At 33.2% G+C, this 19,297-nt stretch overlaps 1 protein-coding gene and 1 pseudogene across 1 annotated transcript; one reads left to right on the top strand and one right to left on the bottom strand.

Moving 5' to 3' along the window:
• Positions 1-627: 627 nt before the first annotated feature.
• Positions 628-8,594, bottom strand: LOC116115946 (annotated as a pseudogene).
• A 77-nt stretch (positions 8,595-8,671) lies between these two features.
• Positions 8,672-10,479, top strand: LOC116115915 (polygalacturonase-like). The gene is made up of 4 exons (XM_031402048.1): positions 8,672-9,115; positions 9,209-9,498; positions 9,596-9,824; positions 10,014-10,479. Exons 1-4 carry the CDS (start codon positions 8,672-8,674, stop codon positions 10,236-10,238), a joined length of 1,188 nt encoding a protein of 395 aa, XP_031257908.1. The 3' UTR covers positions 10,239-10,479.
• The last annotated feature ends 8,818 nt before the right edge of the window (positions 10,480-19,297 follow it).

Raw genomic sequence — 19,297 nt, 5'->3', positions numbered from 1 at the left:
TTTACCAATTATTCGGGATTCTATTAACATTGACCATGGCCATTTGTATTATTTTAATTGAATCTCCTTTTAATTAATGGTAATAACTAATAAGTAGTGAATGGTAATAAGCATTGAGCCATTGACATATAAGTAACTAATATTCGATATTCATTGAATACCTTATAAGTTTAAAGGATCAGATAAGTCACAATATTATTGTAGTAGGTGGTTCCAAAATTTGAATCTAAAAATTTAAGTAGGAGCAAACCTCTTTGACCACGAGGCTAACACTTTGGGGTTATTTCAATCAAATTTTATTGTATAATATATTGCAAAATTTTAACGTCTAGTATTAACCCATGCTAGCGAATGTAATCCTGAATTTAAAAGAAGACTGACATTTGCACCGCAAAATTGTTCCATATATCCAAACTCTCTCATTCAAGGAGCCAATAATTTAAATAAAATCAATGATATTGTAACAACACCACCCAATAAAAAGGGATTTGTACAAATGCTGATTGCATGGCCAGGCTCCAAGTAAGCCCAAAGGGAGGGCAAAAGCCACAGGCTCAAGCAATAAACCTAGACTAATAATCTAGTTTACAAGCACTTAATCAATCCAATTATGTAAGCTTTTGACCGCTACAAGCAACTGGTGGGTTGAACTAAACCAGAAGCTGTTCCATCAGCATTGCTACACGATGCTGATGCCGGTTGATTCTTGTATGTAAGCTTCACGTTCTCCATTCTTATCCTGGAGCATGGATACTTTGAACTGCAATCAAACTTCACGGCTACTGCTGTTGCCGATGTTCCATGAACGTCTTGGTATGTCACATCGCTTATTTTAACACCTGAAACCTGTCATGCACAAACAGAAAAATTAAAGTTAGATTTTATTGTAAAAACTCTGTTAAACTTTCGAGATAAAAACAAGTTGGTCTAAATACTCGAAATATTATAAGATTCAATTGATTTTTCATAAAAAACCCTTTTGATATAGTACCTTGCCAGGGCAATTTATGTTGTCAGGGCAGTAATTTTGATCGACAATTATGGGATTTTGGACATTTGTCATCACTGCATGTTGAAAGAGAATGTTCCTGGCAAATCCACTGCTTAGTCTCCCCCAAGATTTGATTCTGAGTCCATTTTGAGTACCAGTAAATGTTGCTGTTTTGACTGTTACATTTTGCACTCCAGGCTCCTTCAAATCCTTCCCCAAACTCCCAATGCTGCACCACAGACCAACCAAAAATATAATATCATATATCTGTTCGTATTTTTAGTCCAGGTTTTAACTTTAAACATCACAAAATTGGATACGTTTCTTACCTAATTCCATGTCCAGGGCCGCATTGAACATTTTCGATCCACAAGTTGGTGGTTCCGGGGCCAATTGAGACACAGTCATCACCTGTCGCGATCCTGGTGTTGTAGATCGAGACACCGGTCGATAACTGGATATGAATACCGTCAGTGTTTGGGCTTTCTCAGGAGGCTGAGATCCTCACGCCTTGCATTTTCACGTTGTTGCAACCATTGAAAACAATGTGGTAAAGTTGGCTGTTTAGCAATGTTAATCCATTGATAACAATGTTGTTGGAATTCGAAAAGCTTATTGACTGCCCAAATCATAGAATAAAAACTCCCATTAGCACGACTTTCCATGAAAAGAGAACAATTAATTAACCTTAAATAAATGGTTTATAACTTTATATATAACCGTGAAGGACAAGAGGGTCATTTCATTTCACTTACCGTGGCACCAGCAGGGCAACTTTTCCCAGAGTTTTTGCAAGCCCACAAGCCAGTCCCTTGCCCATCAAGAATGCCACCATTAATGGTGATTCCATTAACATTCTGAAAGAAGAGCCAATTCCCAGAATTTCCAATGACATTATAATCAGACGGAGCCACAAGCGTCCCATCGATTGTTATCGTAATTTTACCGCTCTTGCATTTGCCTGAAAACACCGCACTGCGCAGCAAGAACCGCCCTTTAGGCACATAAACGGTTGCAGCCGTGGCCGAGCCACAGGCCTTAGCCCAAGCAGCAAGAAACGCCTTGGTTGAGTCACTTTTGCCATCGGCTTTCGCCCCGAATGAGACGACATTGAAACTACTAGAACTTGCTGAACATGAAGGGAAGAAGATTGTAACTTGTTTTGTTTGCCATTTTTTTTGAGAAGTTTTTTTCAGGAGTTGGAAGGATGAGAGAGTGGTGGTGATGGAGTTGAAGCAGTTGTGAGGGGTATTTATAGGATTTTAAAAATTGAATTTAGTTTTGGATAGTGGATTTGCATGAATTAGAAGCAAGCTGCGCCGAACTTTGAGAGGGGATTTTGCTTCTTTTAAATTATCTTTGGATTTCTGGACTAAACTACCCTTTCGTGATGCTTTGATAGCTTGAATTTATGTTTAGTTTGTGGATGTATTTGGGTTTCATATAGTTTTTATTTAATGAATAGGTTAATTTTAAAATATTTTCATTCTAAATACCTATGATGATATTAATTTTCTTATTTTTTTATTATACAAATCTATAGAATATCCCGTGAAATTAACACTTAATCTAAAAGCTTAAATTATATGTACAATCTTGATGTTGATAACAACTATTTTTGTCATATTCATTTCTCGATGATTAAGATTCTTATACAACATAACAAAATTAAGATAAATAAGATAAAAGGAGATGTCAAAATTTCTTCTATCTTCTATCAAGAATAAAGGGTCCATTTATATTATTATTTTGGATAGGATTTTGAGAATAATATTGGGTAGTTGAATAGGAGAGTATTACGAGATAAAATTTAAAAATTTATTAAAAAAATCACTAGGTTTGCTAATTTAACTAAACACCCCAATATGTAAAAATTTTGTAAAATAACAAAAACACCTCCACCACCCGCAGTGCTAGATTCCGACCACCACCGCCGGAATCTGGCCGAAAAATTGCGTTACGACACAGATCGGTCGGATCTAGCGCGTAGGGCATTGATATGGCCTTTTCCAACCATATCCACCGCGGATCTGACCGGAAAAAGCTAGATCTAAGACCAGATCTGCCGTTGACGGCCGCAAAAGTACATTTCCTTGGCCATCACTAACGGCCAGATCTGGACTTTTCCGACCAGATCCACTGTGGATCTGGCCAGAAAAGGCTAGATCGGTGAATTATCGGCCAGTTTCGATCATGGTGTAGGTCGTTGTGACAGATTTCGGCTACCACCAATGGTGATTTTCGGAATCTGGCAAGTATGGGTTTAGGAGGTGTTTTTGTTAATTTTTAAACTTTTTTATGAAATTAATAAACTTAAGGGGTCTAAAAGTAATTAAAAAATATACTAATATTTCTTAAATAATGTGCCAAACAATATTTGGGGAATAGGATTGAGAATATGGATAGAAATAATGTGTCAAACACACCCAAAATCGTTATTTTCTATATACATCTTGACTCAACTTGATCAGTACATAGTGAATCTAAAGTTTTTTGAGAAATTATGTATGTGAGTTGTTTTAATATATGCTTCATCAATATCTAATACATTAATATACTAATTTTTTGTTTTAGTGATTCTAACGTGTGTACGGCTCTACACATTTTTACGTATAAGAAAAAGAGAAATTCAACAGTTATTTTGTTTTTTCTTTTCTTTTAAAGAAAAGTCGTGCATGATAAACTTGATTGCATGTACAAGATAATATAGGATAATTTAGTAAATCAATACGCAATCAAAGTAATACAAAGGACAAATTAATGCACGTACATTTAGCTTGAGAATCGGAGGAATAAATTAATATACAAACAAAGGTTACAAATTAATTAGCTTAATTAATCCAAAACAAAGCAAATGGCTTGACTCTTAACGTGACAAAACAATAATGAATGGCCACATTAACCCACTGAACATAACGCAAATATCAATCTTTAATGTTAATCGGTTAAAATTTTTGGCCCCCCCTCTTTGCTTTATCAACAATTTCAACGCCTCTTCATGTCCTCTCAATCTTTCCTTTTTCTCTAATTTCTTGCCTTATTTTCCTTCATTTTGGTCGGTTTTATTGTCACTATTTTTGTGATTCGTATGAATAATTTTGTGTGCAATACGCATTCAGAAAAAAGAGTTTTTTTTTTTCTTTAATTACTACAAGTCTCTCGTTAAATACTCAAAATGAATTATTAATATATACATAAGATTTATAATATAACGTTGTATTAACTTTGTAATATGAAATAATATGACATAATGTGAAATGGATTTTAGATTAAAGTTTTTTAAAATAATAAAAAGACTTGAAAAAAAAAAAAAAATTTGAAGATGTGAGCATTTGATATAACATGGGCTTAAACGTGACATGTGGAGTAGAATAAGGAGAAGAAATCGGCGCTGTTCGTTATAAAAACTTGACCTCACTTTTTCAATATTTATTAATTTTGGTTTTTTGTTGTTAGTTATTAAATCCTGACCTCGTTTTTTTTTTTTTTACTTTTAAAACTATCTAACGGTCATCCTTTCTCTAAAAAAAATAAATAAACATTATAAACTAAAATATTGTCGTACTTTCAATGTTTTATCTCAAATTTTACATTTACAAGGGGCTTAAACGGTTATATCAAGATCGTACTTAATTACATTGAATCAAAAAAGTAAATCCAATAGTATTAAAACATAGTCTTGCTATAATTATATCAGGACGACCCTAATTAAAGAATTTATTTTGGGCCCCTTTGGTTCATTCTTTAAAATATTATTCTAGTTTTTTCAACAAAGTTAAATAGTAAAATTTACATATCAATCCAAGATATTATTCTATATTATTCAATTCTTTTTAAACCCCTTAGATTTGTTACTTTAACTAAACACCCCCCCAAGGCTGTGGTATTTAATGGGTATGTGGGAGTGTTTTTGTTAATTTTTCAATATTTTATTATAAACGTGTTTTAGTAAATAAACAACCTAGGAGGATATTTTTGTTAATTTTCAAATCTTACATCGTAATAACCATCCAATTTTACTTTTTTCAAAATATTATTTTAAAAAGTATCAAAATAATGAACCAAGTGCACCCAAAATTTACAAAACAATTCTTAGTATCAAATTCTTGAAATATAAAATTTACAAGAGTATTACAAGTTTTTTTTTTCTTAGGTAATTGAGGTATCTAGGCCTATATTGGAGTCTGCCTAATCCTCATAACCATGAAACACTTTACAAACCCAATAGACCAAGATAATTACACAATTGTGTTAGATACTTCTCATGCAACTCAAACACAAAATCCCTGTATATAGCTATCCCAGTGGCTAATGGATGTAATACAACTTTATGTATACAAATTTTCTATAATTTTATTTTGGCTTATTATTTTTAATTAATTTCTTAGGCCAAGCTTCCTTCCATTACCTTAGGGCATGAAATAGGGGGTTTCTCCAGCATCCACATGGCAGAAAATCATTGGCAAATTAACTTCAAAATTAGTCAATAAGAGTAATCCCCTAAACTATAGTCACAAAACTCCATGTTATCCATATCTTTAATTTATCAAAAGATTATCGTGATAATCATGTGCTCCTATCACTTTCAACAAATTATTTAAATTATTTAATATAATAACATTAAATCTAGTCAATAAATTCTTTTAAATGATCAAGAATCCAAGTATTATAAGTTAAATCGAATCACTGTATGAACATAGGGTTTCATCTTTAACTTAAATTCAGCCAAGTTCATGAACGTTATAGCGTGATAATGTAGGAAAATATTTTGTTCTTAGTGTCAAAATAATTGTGTCATTGTGACACGCTGCTGTTTACATTTTTAATAATTGATGATTTTATTAATTATAAAGTATATTATAAAGGAGAATGGAAGAGTTGCATGAAAAAATATTAGCTCGATCATGTGAAGAATCTTATAATTTAATAGGCTTTGAATTCTTCCTAATCATATATAAAAATCCAACACCATGTGACAATACATTGATTATAGTGCTAAATTTTTTCTTAATAATTATGATTTGTAAGATTCTTTCCATACCATTACTCGCACAATCGTACGTATATCTCTTTTGTTAGTTATAAATGTTATAATTAAGTTCAATAATGTCTAATTTTTTACAAAAAGAGAAACTGATTGAGATTGGGGCTGGATTCTAAGTGTTTTCAATTAAAAGAAAAATTTCTTAATACATTGTAAAGTAATACATGACAAAGCATTAGAATTCTATTTTCTGAAAGATCCTAATTTTTGTGCTTTGGTGGGTTTCGAAAATATTTTCGAGGACCCATAATGAAACGATATCGATATAAACCAATTGACTGCATAAAATCTACAGTAGAAATGGAACAAGGGAAAGTATATGTAAATATCCATAAACGATAATTCATTTTCATTATATTAATATTTCCTATTTTATTAGTAATATATTTGTATTAGTTTGTGATCTCAAATCAACTGGTCATTTCTTCCATAATTAACTGCTGCTACTAGTCTTATATTTTGTCTCGAAGAGCAAAGGGGCTCGACATAAAGAGATTTGTATATGGGAAACTTAAGCATATGTGCATCATCAAAAATGCAAAAATTATAATACAGACTTGAAATAATAAATTGTATTAATTAGCCCGATAAACAATATTTCACTGTTGGTATAGTTTCACTCTCGCATGCTGATCTTAATTGATAGCCACAAGAAAAGAAGAAAGCCATGCACGATTGTTTGAAACGTAAACTTAAATTTCAATGGGCATACAGTGAGTGAGAACACAATTGTTCTGAGGTGTGAAAGCTCCATTTATAACTGCAGTTTGCCTTGTTTCAGGGCTTCCTTATTTCAGGCAATTTAAATAATATACCGCATGTGATTTCTGTTGACCTTTTCATTGCTTATAGGTCATAAGTTAGGTCCTTCATATTAAGTTATATTCAAAGTTCAACCATCTGGGAAAAGACTTCAGAATAATATTTCATTAATTTTCAATCTCTCTACAGCCTCTTGAAAATTAAAAAAAATTTTCCAAGAATATTTTCAAACCTTTGCAATATTTCGTCAGAATGACGTAGAGAAACTTTAGTTAATTAATTATAGATCATTAAACATTAATTAATTATATTACGTATAATTAGTTAACCAATTTACTAAGTTTTCAATTAAATATAATCAGGTCTATATCCATGGCAAATTCTGCACCGAAAGAAAAAAAAATATATGTACAATCTATTACTTGGGACTCAAGACGTATACATTTTAATAAAAACATGATTTATTAAGTAAATTGCTTCTTCTAATTAACAAATTTCAGTAGAAAGTTAACTGTATTCAACTAACTCAACTGCCATATGAAAATGTATAACGACCATTGACTAAAGTTATATTTGTATCCACCATATTTTATGTTATAGTTGTATAAGTATTACTTTTACCAAAAATTTCTAAAGTTATGTTCAACTTTCAAAGGAATAATCTCGCAGCAATTTAAGCCTCTATATCTACCTTTAATAGATTCATGATTTAGATGAAATTCTGCTTTGTCAGCGTGATTTCAGAAGAAAATAGATTAATACTGGTATGAAAGTAGATTATGATAGAGCAAATTAAGTAGAGAGATTAATAAACAAAAGAAAAATATATTAAATTCATTTCATAATAAAGAATAAACAAAGAAAGAGGTTGAATTGTTTTACTAGGGGATTGTTTACTAATTACTCTTGGGTTCGGCCATTTGGATGCCCGAGAAGCACCCCAATTCATGCCCTGAAGCAAGCGCCAATCAGAAATGGAAATACAAATTTAATTTATTATGATCACTCAACCATTTTATTTATTTGATCATTTATTTATTTAAAATATTGTACTCTTAGGAGTCAAAACATAAATGGATGGCCTAAGTTTAAAGTTACAATTAATATATATATATATAATTAGAAGGTTGCATGCATTTATAACTATACGTATACTCAAGCAATCTATGTGGTTTATAGATTATGTAAATGTACAATTAGTATTCAAATCACGATGTATTTGATTAAGTTGTAATAGAATTTAGTTAGAAGCAAATAAATTTACTATATAGATTTACATTTTAAGCAATTTAACTTCGATGGATAAGAGGAAGAAAAAACTTGTCTATCATGGCATTGAACAACCCACTAATTTTATTTTTGGCTATCAAATAATTTCAAATGAAGAGAAAGTTATGGCAAATGTTGTGTCCCAAAGTCTCACATTGAATAATTAAAAAAAACCTCATGTTTCACAAGAAAGAGTAGTGATCACTAGACTTAGCAAGTTAACAAGTCTTGTTGGTTTGGATGCCAAGAGCCTAAAACATTCATTCTCTTATGTAAAACATAGTAAAAATGGTGCTTGAAAATTCAAGAAAACAAGAAGTTAAGGACAATATCGTTAGAAATGGAAAGATTGGCGAAATCGAGGATTGGACTTTATTGCTTAAATCCTGGTGTCATGGCGGCTTAATTTATTAACCACCTCACGAAACCAAATATAATCCAAGTTCCAAGTACGTTTCTTAATAGTTCATGCAAAACTTCGGCGCTGATTGCTTTAAATTGATGCTATGTTCATCTCTTTACTTCCATTCAAAAACCTATAAATACCGCTTAAATTCAACCATTTCAACCCACAATTCTACACCTTAAACTCTCAAACAGAAGAAATGGCAAAACCGATGAGTTCTTTTGTTCTTTTAGTGCTTTTCTTGATCCTTTTCTTTCATTCATCTTTGGCAATTCCTGTGACTTACAATGTGCTCAGTTTAGGAGCCAAATCGGATGGAAAAACTGATTCTTCAAGAGCATTTCTTGATGCATGGAGTAAAGTCTGTGGCTCGACCGAGGCCGCCACCGTTTATGTGCCACCGGGGAGGTTCTTGCTAGGCAAAGTTGAGTTTAAAGGCCAATGCAATAACAATGATATTGTTATACGTATTGATGGCACTCTTGTGGCTCCATCAGATTATAAAGTTATTGGAAATGCTGGAAATTGGCTTATGTTTGAACATGTTAATGGAGTTTCTATTAATGGTGGCACTCTTGATGGTCAAGGTGCTGGCTTGTGGACCTGCAAGAAGACTGGCAAGAGTTGCCCCAGTGGTGCCACGGTAAGTCGAAAGATTCTTTAGATAATCAATTACTTGTAAAATATTTTTATAATTAACGAGCCCTTTGTTAATTTTTCTTGTATTTATGTGCAGACACTGGAGTTTAGCAACTCGAACAATATTGCCATAAATGGATTAACATCTTTAAATAGCCAGATGTTTCACATTGTTATTAATGGCTGCAACAACGTGAAAGCGCAAGGGGTTAAGGTTTCAGCCTCGGGCATCAGCCCTAACACCGATGGAATTCATGTTCAATCTTCTAGCGATGTCACAATCATAAACTCCAGGATTGGGACCGGTGATGATTGTGTATCAATTGGCCCTGGTGCAACTAATTTATGGATTGAAAATGTTGCTTGTGGCCCTGGCCATGGCATCGGGTAAATTTTTATAGAGTATAATCTATTTTATTTTATTTTTTGTTTTTTGTTTCTTTATACTTATAGCTAAAATTGGTAATCTCGTGATTTGGTGCAGCATTGGTAGTCTTGGCAAGGGTCAAGAAGAGGCTGGAGTGCAGAATGTGACAGTAAAAACTGCGACTTTTACGGGCACTCAAAATGGAGTGAGGATCAAGTCTTGGGGTAGACCTAGCAGTGGTTTCGCTAGGAACATTCTTTTTCAACATGCCATCATGAACAATGTCCAAAATCCTATCGTCATTGATCAAAATTACCGCCCCGACAACAAAAATTGCCCTGATCGGGTACGATATTATAAGTTATAATGACTTTTGTGAAATTAATATACATATGTATAGTCATTCTCAGAAACGGATGTCTTTGTTTTATGATTTGCTTGCAGTTAGATTGGTGCTTAGATCATTTTTTTTGCAATTTTTGTAAAAATATTTAATACACCCTTAATCTTTTTGTTTATTCATCTTATATAACAGGCTTTAGGGGTTAAAATTAGTAATGTGACATACCAAGATATTCATGGAACTTCTGCATCTGAAGTTGCCATAAAGTTCGATTGCAGTTCACAGTGTCCATGCTCTAGGATAAGCTTGGAGGATGTGAAGCTCACATACAACAATCAACCAGCTGAAGCATCATGTAGCCATGCCGATGGGTCAGCTTCTGGCTTTGTTCAGCCTAACAGTTGCTTGCTCCAGTGAAAATTTCATACAATTGTTATGTTATAATTAACTATAGCTATTGCTAGCTTTTACAAAAATGTTGTAGAATGGAGTCCTAAAAGGCCCAAAAATATTGGGCCAGTGTCGTACGTGGTGGCTATATCATTGCGGTTTAATTAGTAGTTATATTTTGCTTGAGCCTGTGGCGTTTGCCTATTCATTGGGCTTGTTTCGACGCCTGGCCTTGCAATATTGTAAAGAGAAGTCGAAAACTTCTCATTCTGAGTGTTTTTATGATGTTACACAATGAATGAAATAAATTGATTTCTTATGAGAGATCTTTAGACTTGAGTTTATAGTTAATTTTCAAGCAGGTTCTAAAGGAAACAAATTTGTGAAACATTAAACTTCATAACATAATAAGTTAATAGATAGGAGCTCAACATTATTTTTAAGTCCAATAGACCACTTTATATGAAATTTGATTTTTTTTTTTTTTATTCAGTTAAAATATGAGGATCTGAACTTTCGACCTTTGACTTTGATGCCATTATTAAAGTTGTTATTTCATCTAAAAGATTATGCTAATAGGAAGTGGCTAACGTTATATTCCATTTTAATATAGCTCTCTCATTTAGAAATTTTAAACAAAATTATACTCAAATTATGTTTGAAATCAACTTTGTCAACATTTCCAATTACCCATCTTTGTCCATATAGGTGGATCTAAGATTTTGATTCAGACAATGCAGAAGAAACATCTCTCTCTCTCTCTCTCTCTCTCTCTCTCTCTCTCTCTCTCTCTCTCTCATATATATTATATATATATAAATATATATATATATATATTTATAATATATATATATATATGAGATTATGTTTGGTTTAAAATCGGCTTTGTCAACATTTCACGGCATATTGGGAGTTCCTATCACAATTAAATGTTAAAAAAGTCATCCCTGTTGCACTATTGTATAATTAATTTAAGCACAACCGCTCATTTAGGAGGATAATTTTCTCAACATATGTTAGTGCAATACAAGACAGTGACTTTCACATGAGCATAAAATTCACCTTTTCAATAAAATGTCTGTGGAAAATATAGAAAAACTTAAGGTTCCGGTTGTTAGTCAAGTTTTGTTACTACACGCCAATAAACAGTGTAAATACTTCATTTATTCTTGATTCTACTTAAATAATAACTGAAACCCATTAGATTTGTTTGAGAAGAAGATAAGATGGGATTAGTTTTTTTTAAATTATTTTTTCTTAACTTTAAATTTCTTCAGTTTTTTTTTTTTTAATTTTTTTAATGTTGCTTTATTGCAATTATCTTTTTAAGCCTGGTTTTGTTTTTTCATATAACCTAAGATGGTTTATTGTTGTTATGGATAAAATTATACTGACATTAACACCACCAATCAGAATGAGTTGCTAGTCTCATCAATCAAAGTTTAGCAAGCAACCAAAGACAATGGTATTAGTTATCAAAGCCCAAATTACCTCAAAAAGATATTATATAACACATGTCCCAACTTTATCAAAATAAAGGATCATGATGAATGAGAGTTTTCCACGTGTCAAAACAACTTGCAAAAACACTCGTTATATTAAACTCAAGGGTATAAATGAGCAGCTATCTTCATGGAAGAGGAGGCTAAATATATGTGAGTTGGGCATATATTCAAGCTTCAACTATAATTTTTCTCTGCAGACAAAATATTATTCCATCTTTATATGCTTTATAAGCGATATTAGAAAAATAGTTAGAGAATAATAAAATAACAGTAGGCTTAGGATTTGCTTAAAGCATCGAAACTACTCTAAAAATCTCTCAATCAGCTCAAGATGACTTAGATTTATTCTAACGAAGGAGAAGCAAAAGAAGTGGTGAGAAGTATTGCATGCCTTGTCTTACATTCACCATGATTGTGTGCTCTCCACTAATATTTGTCCACAAAGACATATCAAGAGAGAATATTTTATTCGATTAGGAATATAGAGCTCATGTTTCACGCTTCGGAATTATGAAGTTCCTCAAGCAAATACTTTATTTATTCTCATTCAAGTTAAATAGAAACTAAAATACATAAATACGTCCTCATTTTTATTTGTAAAAATATCANTTTTTTTTTTTTATTTTTTTTATTATTTTTTTTAATAAATATTTTGTGCAGTTTTTTTACTAAACATAAACAATAATCAACAACAAACAACCTAATTATAAACAGATTCATTGTCATCTCATGAACATAAAGATATCATCACTAAATCATTCAATTTGATTTATGGATAACGTTATCTCTTAAAATCATTCAATTAAGAATATTATACTATATGGGAAATTCAGGCTTGGATTCTTTTACACTACTCTTAGTCTCTTGCTGGGACATATTGCTTCTTAGGAATATTTTACTATAAGGGAGAAACAACAGGGGAAAGGTACTACAGTTTGCAGAGAGACTTCTGATATCTAGTGTCAGCTAGTGTGGGTTGCCAATAGGTTTACAGAATCACCCTTGTGTCTCAAAAACGTTTGGGCATTGTCGCATTGGCTAAATGGTAAGGGCCCTTCAACGACTCTGGTTGGCCATTAGGAGTAGGATTCAAGTTTAGTTATACTTCAAATCTCAAATTCTAAATATATAATACTCAATTTTATTGGAAAAATGCAATAACAAAAGTTCTAAAATTGTAAAACATTGATTGAATAGAGAAAATTAGGGATTTAGGATTAGGGACATTACCTTTTGATAAATTGATGAAAAGTAGTGTTGGTTCAGACTTGGAAGGAGAGTTCGGTGAGAGAGAATTGAGAGTTTAGTCTTTAGAGCACCTACACAATGAGAGAAAGAGGGAAGAGAGGTTCTTGGCATGTGTTGTTGTTCTGGTAACTGGTAAGAGTTCAAAAATCAAAAACAAAATCTGTTCTTTTCCCAAAATGTCAAAGTTCTATAGGGGGCAAAATGTCAAAGTCTTATAGGGGGCAAAATGCAAATAAATATAAATATATATAGAATCTGAAATTTTTTAAAGTTTAAGTGGGGGCCGTGGTCCCCACTTGTCATTAATTAAATCCGCCACTGAAGATAAGTATCAGGATTATGAATTATAACACCAAATATGGAGCCATCAACCTTCATTTTTGTTGATACTTGATTTTGACACCAACGACTCGCACGTACAAAGTGCTAAGTAGACTTAGAAATCACACGTGATAAGGAAACATGAGATGAAACAATGAATGAGAAGCGATATTTAAAGCGGTTCAGATACTCAAAAGCGAATCCTACGTCCATTGTTATTGTATTAATGGATGGGTAAAATCAAGTCGCGTAAAACGAGCTGAGTTATAATCTAGAGAGAATACAAAAAGATAGAGAGAATGTGTAAGTTATTTTAGACTAAGATTATCCAATCCCGTAGACGAGAGGGATGTCCTCTATTTACAGTGGGAGAGTTCAAGATAATGATTATAAGTCTGCAAGTGGTAGCTGCCGTGCAAATCCTTCTTTGTGTCCCATTGGTTATTTGCACGAGAAATATCCTCAAATTGCATAGGGTTTGGATAGGCGGATAATCCCTAACCACTCGCAAGCTTGGTACTGACCTATTACACTGATAGGAACCATACCCCTTGCGTCAATGCGTGATGTGGCAGTGCTTGGATGACACAAAACCTTCCTGAACCCTGATTGGCTCTTGCTAACGAGAGTCCACATTAGCCCTAACTTTTCAGGCATAACAATATTCAATATAGCTTTCTCTCTTTTTTCCTTCATCTAGCTCTTTGTTTTCTTAAATTTCTCGATTATGGTTGCACACAATTCTACTGAGGAAGCACTTGCTCTTCTCAAATGGAAAACCAGTCTTCAAAATCACAACCATTCTTCCCTTTCTTCCTGGACACTTTATCCTTTTAGTGCCAACAGTATTTCTAGCAACCAGAATAATGCCCATGCTCTTGGTTACATTCAGACTTAAGATAAAAAAACAAACAGCCCCAAAATTAGTATTCAAAACTAAATCATTACGATAGCGTAACTTCATTCAATTTTAAATCAAGTAATTATCCTATGATTGTCAATTGTTCACAGTAGAAACGAATTAAATCAGGCATCCTACCATCATTGATTTGACATATGGCAGAAGCTTGTCCTTGCGTTCAGATAGGTATAGAAGTGAAAACCTTAAATAGTAGAAGGATTGATTAAGAAAGGTAATATTAAATGTGACAAAGAAGTCCACTAATGGAGAAACTAATTAAATGTGACAAAGTTTCGCAAGGCATTGTTGACCAAAACAGGTATGCAAGTGTAAGAGTCTCAACCACCAGGAGCCAACTGAACTTTCACAAAGTGATGTCGTTTTGAACTTAGAAGATCTGTTGATAAGCAGTTAGCTTTAGCAAGCTTCAGCTCAATATATGTATCATGTTTTTCACTGTACTAATTCACTCTCTATTGCTCTCAATTAAATAAACAGCTTAACCTTCATTTCTCTTTTGCATTTTTCATTTTTCTCTTGAAACCCTAAGAACATTTCACATGGTATTAGAGCCTTGACTCACTTCAAATGGCTTCAAATCCTAACTCATCTCCTTCGCTTAACGGTGTAGGAAGAATAGTGCCTGAGATGCAAAGTCGAACCACTTCAGCTCTGGCTTCAAATTTACAAGTGATTAGTCCTAAACTAACAAGGAACAACTATCGATTCTAGAACTCCCAGGTCTTGTTTGCCGTTGGATCTCGCGAATTAGAAGATCATCTATTAGGTAGAGTTTCCTGTCCTCCTCCTATTTTAATTTGTGATTCTGAACTCGAATCTGAGTTAGGTCAGCTAAAAACAAGTACTAGTACTGTTGGTGAAAGTCTTAATCCAACTTACATAAAGTGGAAAAAGGATTGTTAAATGTCTAGTAAGTTGGTTGCTAGCCTCAATCTCCAAAAGCATGCTCTGTTATGTGTCCAAATGTAAAGTCTCTATTGAAATTTGGTTAGCCATAGAGAATGAGTTCATTACAAATTATAAAGCTAGGGCTTTGCATCTTAAGAACTTGCTCCAAACTACTCACAAAGGAAACCTAAGTATTGGTGATTATGTAAAGAAAATGAAAGAAATTGCGGAGAACTTAGCTACTAGTGGACTAATTGTTTCTGATGAGGATTTATTGCAATATGTATTGGATGGATTAGGCCCTGAATATGATGCCGCTGTTGTTACACTTACCTCTAGAATTGAGTCAAAGGTTGATTCAATTACTTTACAAGAGGCACAGTTCTTGTTGCAAAAATACGAGATAAGGCTAGAGAAATTTAATTCTGTGGACCTATACAACACTTCAGCAAATGTTGCTTTGATCAACAATCCAAGTTGTTATAGTGTCTCTAGAACTAATATGCAATCCAACTCCAACTTTGAGAAAACTTCTGAAAATATGAGTTGTAGTACACCCTCTTTAATATCCTTTGGAAATCCTCATTGTCCACAAATGTATACTACATCACCACCCTTTGTAGCACCACGTACACCACCACCTTATATAGCTTCCCCTGCTCCACAATTTCTAGTTTATAATGTTCCTCATCAACCGTATAATGCTCCAACTTCTAATCACTCATTCACCCCTTATCTTGCCCATAGTACCTTTAGTCCTAGACCTCCTGGCTCTATTGTGTATGGAAGAGGTAGAGGATCAAGGAGAGAAAAAATTATATGTCAGGTCTATAACAAAGCTGGACACTCAACCATTCAATGCTACCATAGATATAATTCAGCCTACAATGGTGCTGTTCAAGCTGGATTGGCTACCTCTCAAACACATCACAACCCCTTTTATGATGATCCATCCTCTCAGCACAACTCCCACAATATCTCTTTTAAAAACCCTACAACTTTGGTCAGCTCTGGCAGTTCCCAACACAACATAAACACCACTTTTCAACCAGACTAGCAGCAAAATTACAGCTCCTCTGCAGAATTTGCAAAACCCAGTTTTGGTTCATCCCAAACCTTTTCAGTTCCTAGTTAACAAATACGAATAAACAGCCAAGCAAACTTGGTTCAAACTAGACCAATTTCCTCTGCATTTCTTGGTGACAATGGTGTAGTTACACAATCTGGTGTCTCTTACACTAATCCAGTAGCATTTCACAATCAATAGTCTGGTGGTTCTTATACCAATGCAACAACATTTCACAATCAATAGTTTGGTGGTTCTTATACCAATCTAGAAACATTTCACAATCAACAAGCTCATTCCTTGGCCACAGCATTCACCCCAATAGATCCAGCCTGCTACATGGACTCTGGGGCAATAGATCATGTAACATCCAACCTGAAACACTTGACAAATTGCAAGAATTATGAGGGTGAGGAACAACTCCAAGTTTGCAGTGGTGAGTACTTTCCTATCTCCCATACTGGTTATTCTTCCTTCTCAAGAAACTTACATTCTAAATGTCTTTACCTTAAAAATATACTTTGTGTTCCAAAAATTACAAAAAACTTGCTTAGTATATCTAGGTTTACAAAGGATAATAATGTCATTGTTGAGTTTGATGCTAACACTTGTGTTGTTAAGGACAAGTCAACAAGAGCCATGTTACTGCAAGGGGGCCTTAAAGGAGGTCTCTATCAGCTGGATATTCCATCTAGGCTCACTGCCTTACCTACATCCTGCACTTCTTCTTTTTGGCCTGCATTGACTCTATATGTTTGGTTTACCTACAATACGATTCCATCTTTAGATGTCATTTTGTTTCTACATGTTTGGTTTCAATGTATCATGTACATATATTTTGTTTCTATATGTTTGGTTTCAATGCATCGCTTTTAATATGTTATTCTTTTACTAGATCTTGAGAGTGAATTCCATCGGGTTAGGGTGTTGCCTGAGGCTGAAACCTTAACCCCTTGGGCTTTCACATTGTGCATCCATGATAACAATATGAAACATCTGGCTATTCAACGATGTCAATCCATTTATCACATATTGTTCGAGTACTGAATTCCAGCGTCTGCACATTAAACCAAGAATGGAAGCTTGTTAAGATAATAAATTTACCCAAAATGGAAGACACTAGTACTTAACATCAATCTTTAAACTTACGTGGCACCATGGGGCAACTTTTCCCTGTCTTCTTACAAGTCCACAAGAGTACCTTGGCCATAAGAGTGCCACCATTAATAGAAACGCCATAGCATGTTCAAAGAGAATCCAGTTGTCAGCATTTCCAATAACGTTATAATCTGATGGAGACACAAGAGTGCCATCAATACGTAGGGTAATATCATGTTCTTGCATTCGCCTTAAAACTCAACTTTGCCCAGCAAGAACCTCCCTTGTGGCACGTAAATGGTGGCGGCCGTCGAGCCACAGGATTTAGTCCATGCAGCTAAAAAAGCTTGTGTTGAGTCAGTTTTGCCATCGGCTTTGGCTCCTAAACTGACACACATCGTAGGTCACAGGACTTGCTAAAGATGAAGTAACGGAGAGGATTGAAATAAGAAAAGAAAGAGAGACTCATGGGTTTTGCCATTAATTTTCTTGATGATTAAGGAGACTGAAGAAAAGAATAGGAAATTGAGGAGAGTTTGAGGTTAGGGATGGAGTTGAAATGGCTATTGCATGGAGTATTTATAGGCTTAAAAGCAGGTCCGCACAACAGGAAATTCGAAGTAGCGTGTTGTCCATTTTCAACATTTACACAGATAGCATGTTGTCGAATAGTCTGTCTATCGTTGCTTGTCAAATAAATTTCGTTGAGTCAATTCATTGGAATATTAGATCATTTGCTCTTTTTATGCATAAGTATATGAATTTTTTTTTTTTTTTTTTTTTTTTTATGTACAAACATGTGAGTTATATATATATATGAGATTTACTAAATATTTAAAATCTCCTATTTTATTAGTCTTAGGATACTCTTGTTATGGTAATCTCTTATTATGTTAATTATTGTGTAACATTATTGACATAGTTAAGAGATTAATGAATGTATTTTCTTTATATAATGTCTATAACTTGTAATAGTAATAAATGAATTGAAATATCAAATTCTTCAAACAAACATAATATGAGCCAAAGTCTCAAGTTCAAATCCCACATACAATTGGATAAAAAAAATGAAAAAAAAAAAAATTAAGTTTGATGTTAGTAGGTATATTGGTCTAATATAGGTTAAACTCATCTACAAACTAAACTTTTAAGCGGGCTGGAAACTTAGCATGATAATTATTGTTATTTTCATATTTTACATGAAAACGAAAACGTTATCTTATATATATCTTTACTTTTTGATTTACTTTCAACCATGCATGTGGACATGTGTTCTTATACTGTTTCATTTTGATAACATGCAAATTTGTAAATGTGATTTTACTTTTTGATATCTTTAATTTTAACACGTATTGTTCTTACTAAAAGTGGGATTTCAACAAAGGAAAACAATTAGAGGCCTGGAATAGAGTTTGTATTATTGAGTTCAAAAAAGACAATACATAAAGGACAAGTGCACACGTAGATGGTTGCTTGAAATGAAAATTTTCATAATATAATAAATTCAGAAAGTGAAAAAAGTGCTTGAACTTCTTGTTTTCCGAATAATGTTAAGTTATAGGCGTATATTTGCTTTAAAAAGGCACAAGCTCAATACCTCCACGATCAGTGTAGTTAATACGTTAAGAGAAGGTTGGAATTTTCATTAGGATCTAATCTTCATGATTTTCTCTGAGCTTCGAAGGATCTAATTAATGACACTCATGCATTTTTGTTTATTTAGGTTTAGATTTATTACCTACTATCTTTCATTTCGTAACTACCAAAATAAAAAAAATTTTATAAAAGCCATATTTGAATTCATACGAAGGAAGAATCCTGATCCTGATAAAATATATTTCTTTTATTGGTTCGTTCAATAAATTGAAACGTAAGCTTGTCAATATTTAATTTTCAAAAGGGTTGGGCTGGGATAACAGAAGAATTTTTTTCTTGGTAGTGACAATTTAACACTAAAGGTGAGCTTGAGTGGGTGAATTCAGTTCAGTAAGACAAAAAATAATAAATAAATAAATGAATAAAAAGCCTACTCTCCTAA

The sequence above is a fragment of the Pistacia vera genome, unplaced genomic scaffold (genome assembly GCF_008641045.1).
Source record: "Pistacia vera cultivar Batoury unplaced genomic scaffold, PisVer_v2 Contig757, whole genome shotgun sequence".
NCBI classification, from domain to species: Eukaryota; Viridiplantae; Streptophyta; class Magnoliopsida; order Sapindales; family Anacardiaceae; genus Pistacia; species Pistacia vera.
Note: the sequence above shows the minus strand (reverse complement) of the source record. Positions and strands in the feature narration are given on the sequence as shown.

What these genes read in the sequence shown, in the direction of transcription:
- LOC116115915 (XM_031402048.1), top strand. Translation starts at nt 8,672, where the DNA reads ATGGCAAAACCGATGAGTTCTTTTGTTCTTTTAGTGCTTTTCTTGATC. An exon ending in GGCCCTGGCCATGGCATCGG is followed by an intron (nt 9,499 to 9,595) that starts GTAAATTTTTAT and finishes GATTTGGTGCAG; the next exon opens with CATTGGTAGTCTTGGCAAGG. An exon ending in ACAAAAATTGCCCTGATCGG is followed by an intron (nt 9,825 to 10,013) that starts GTACGATATTAT and finishes CTTATATAACAG; the next exon opens with GCTTTAGGGGTTAAAATTAG.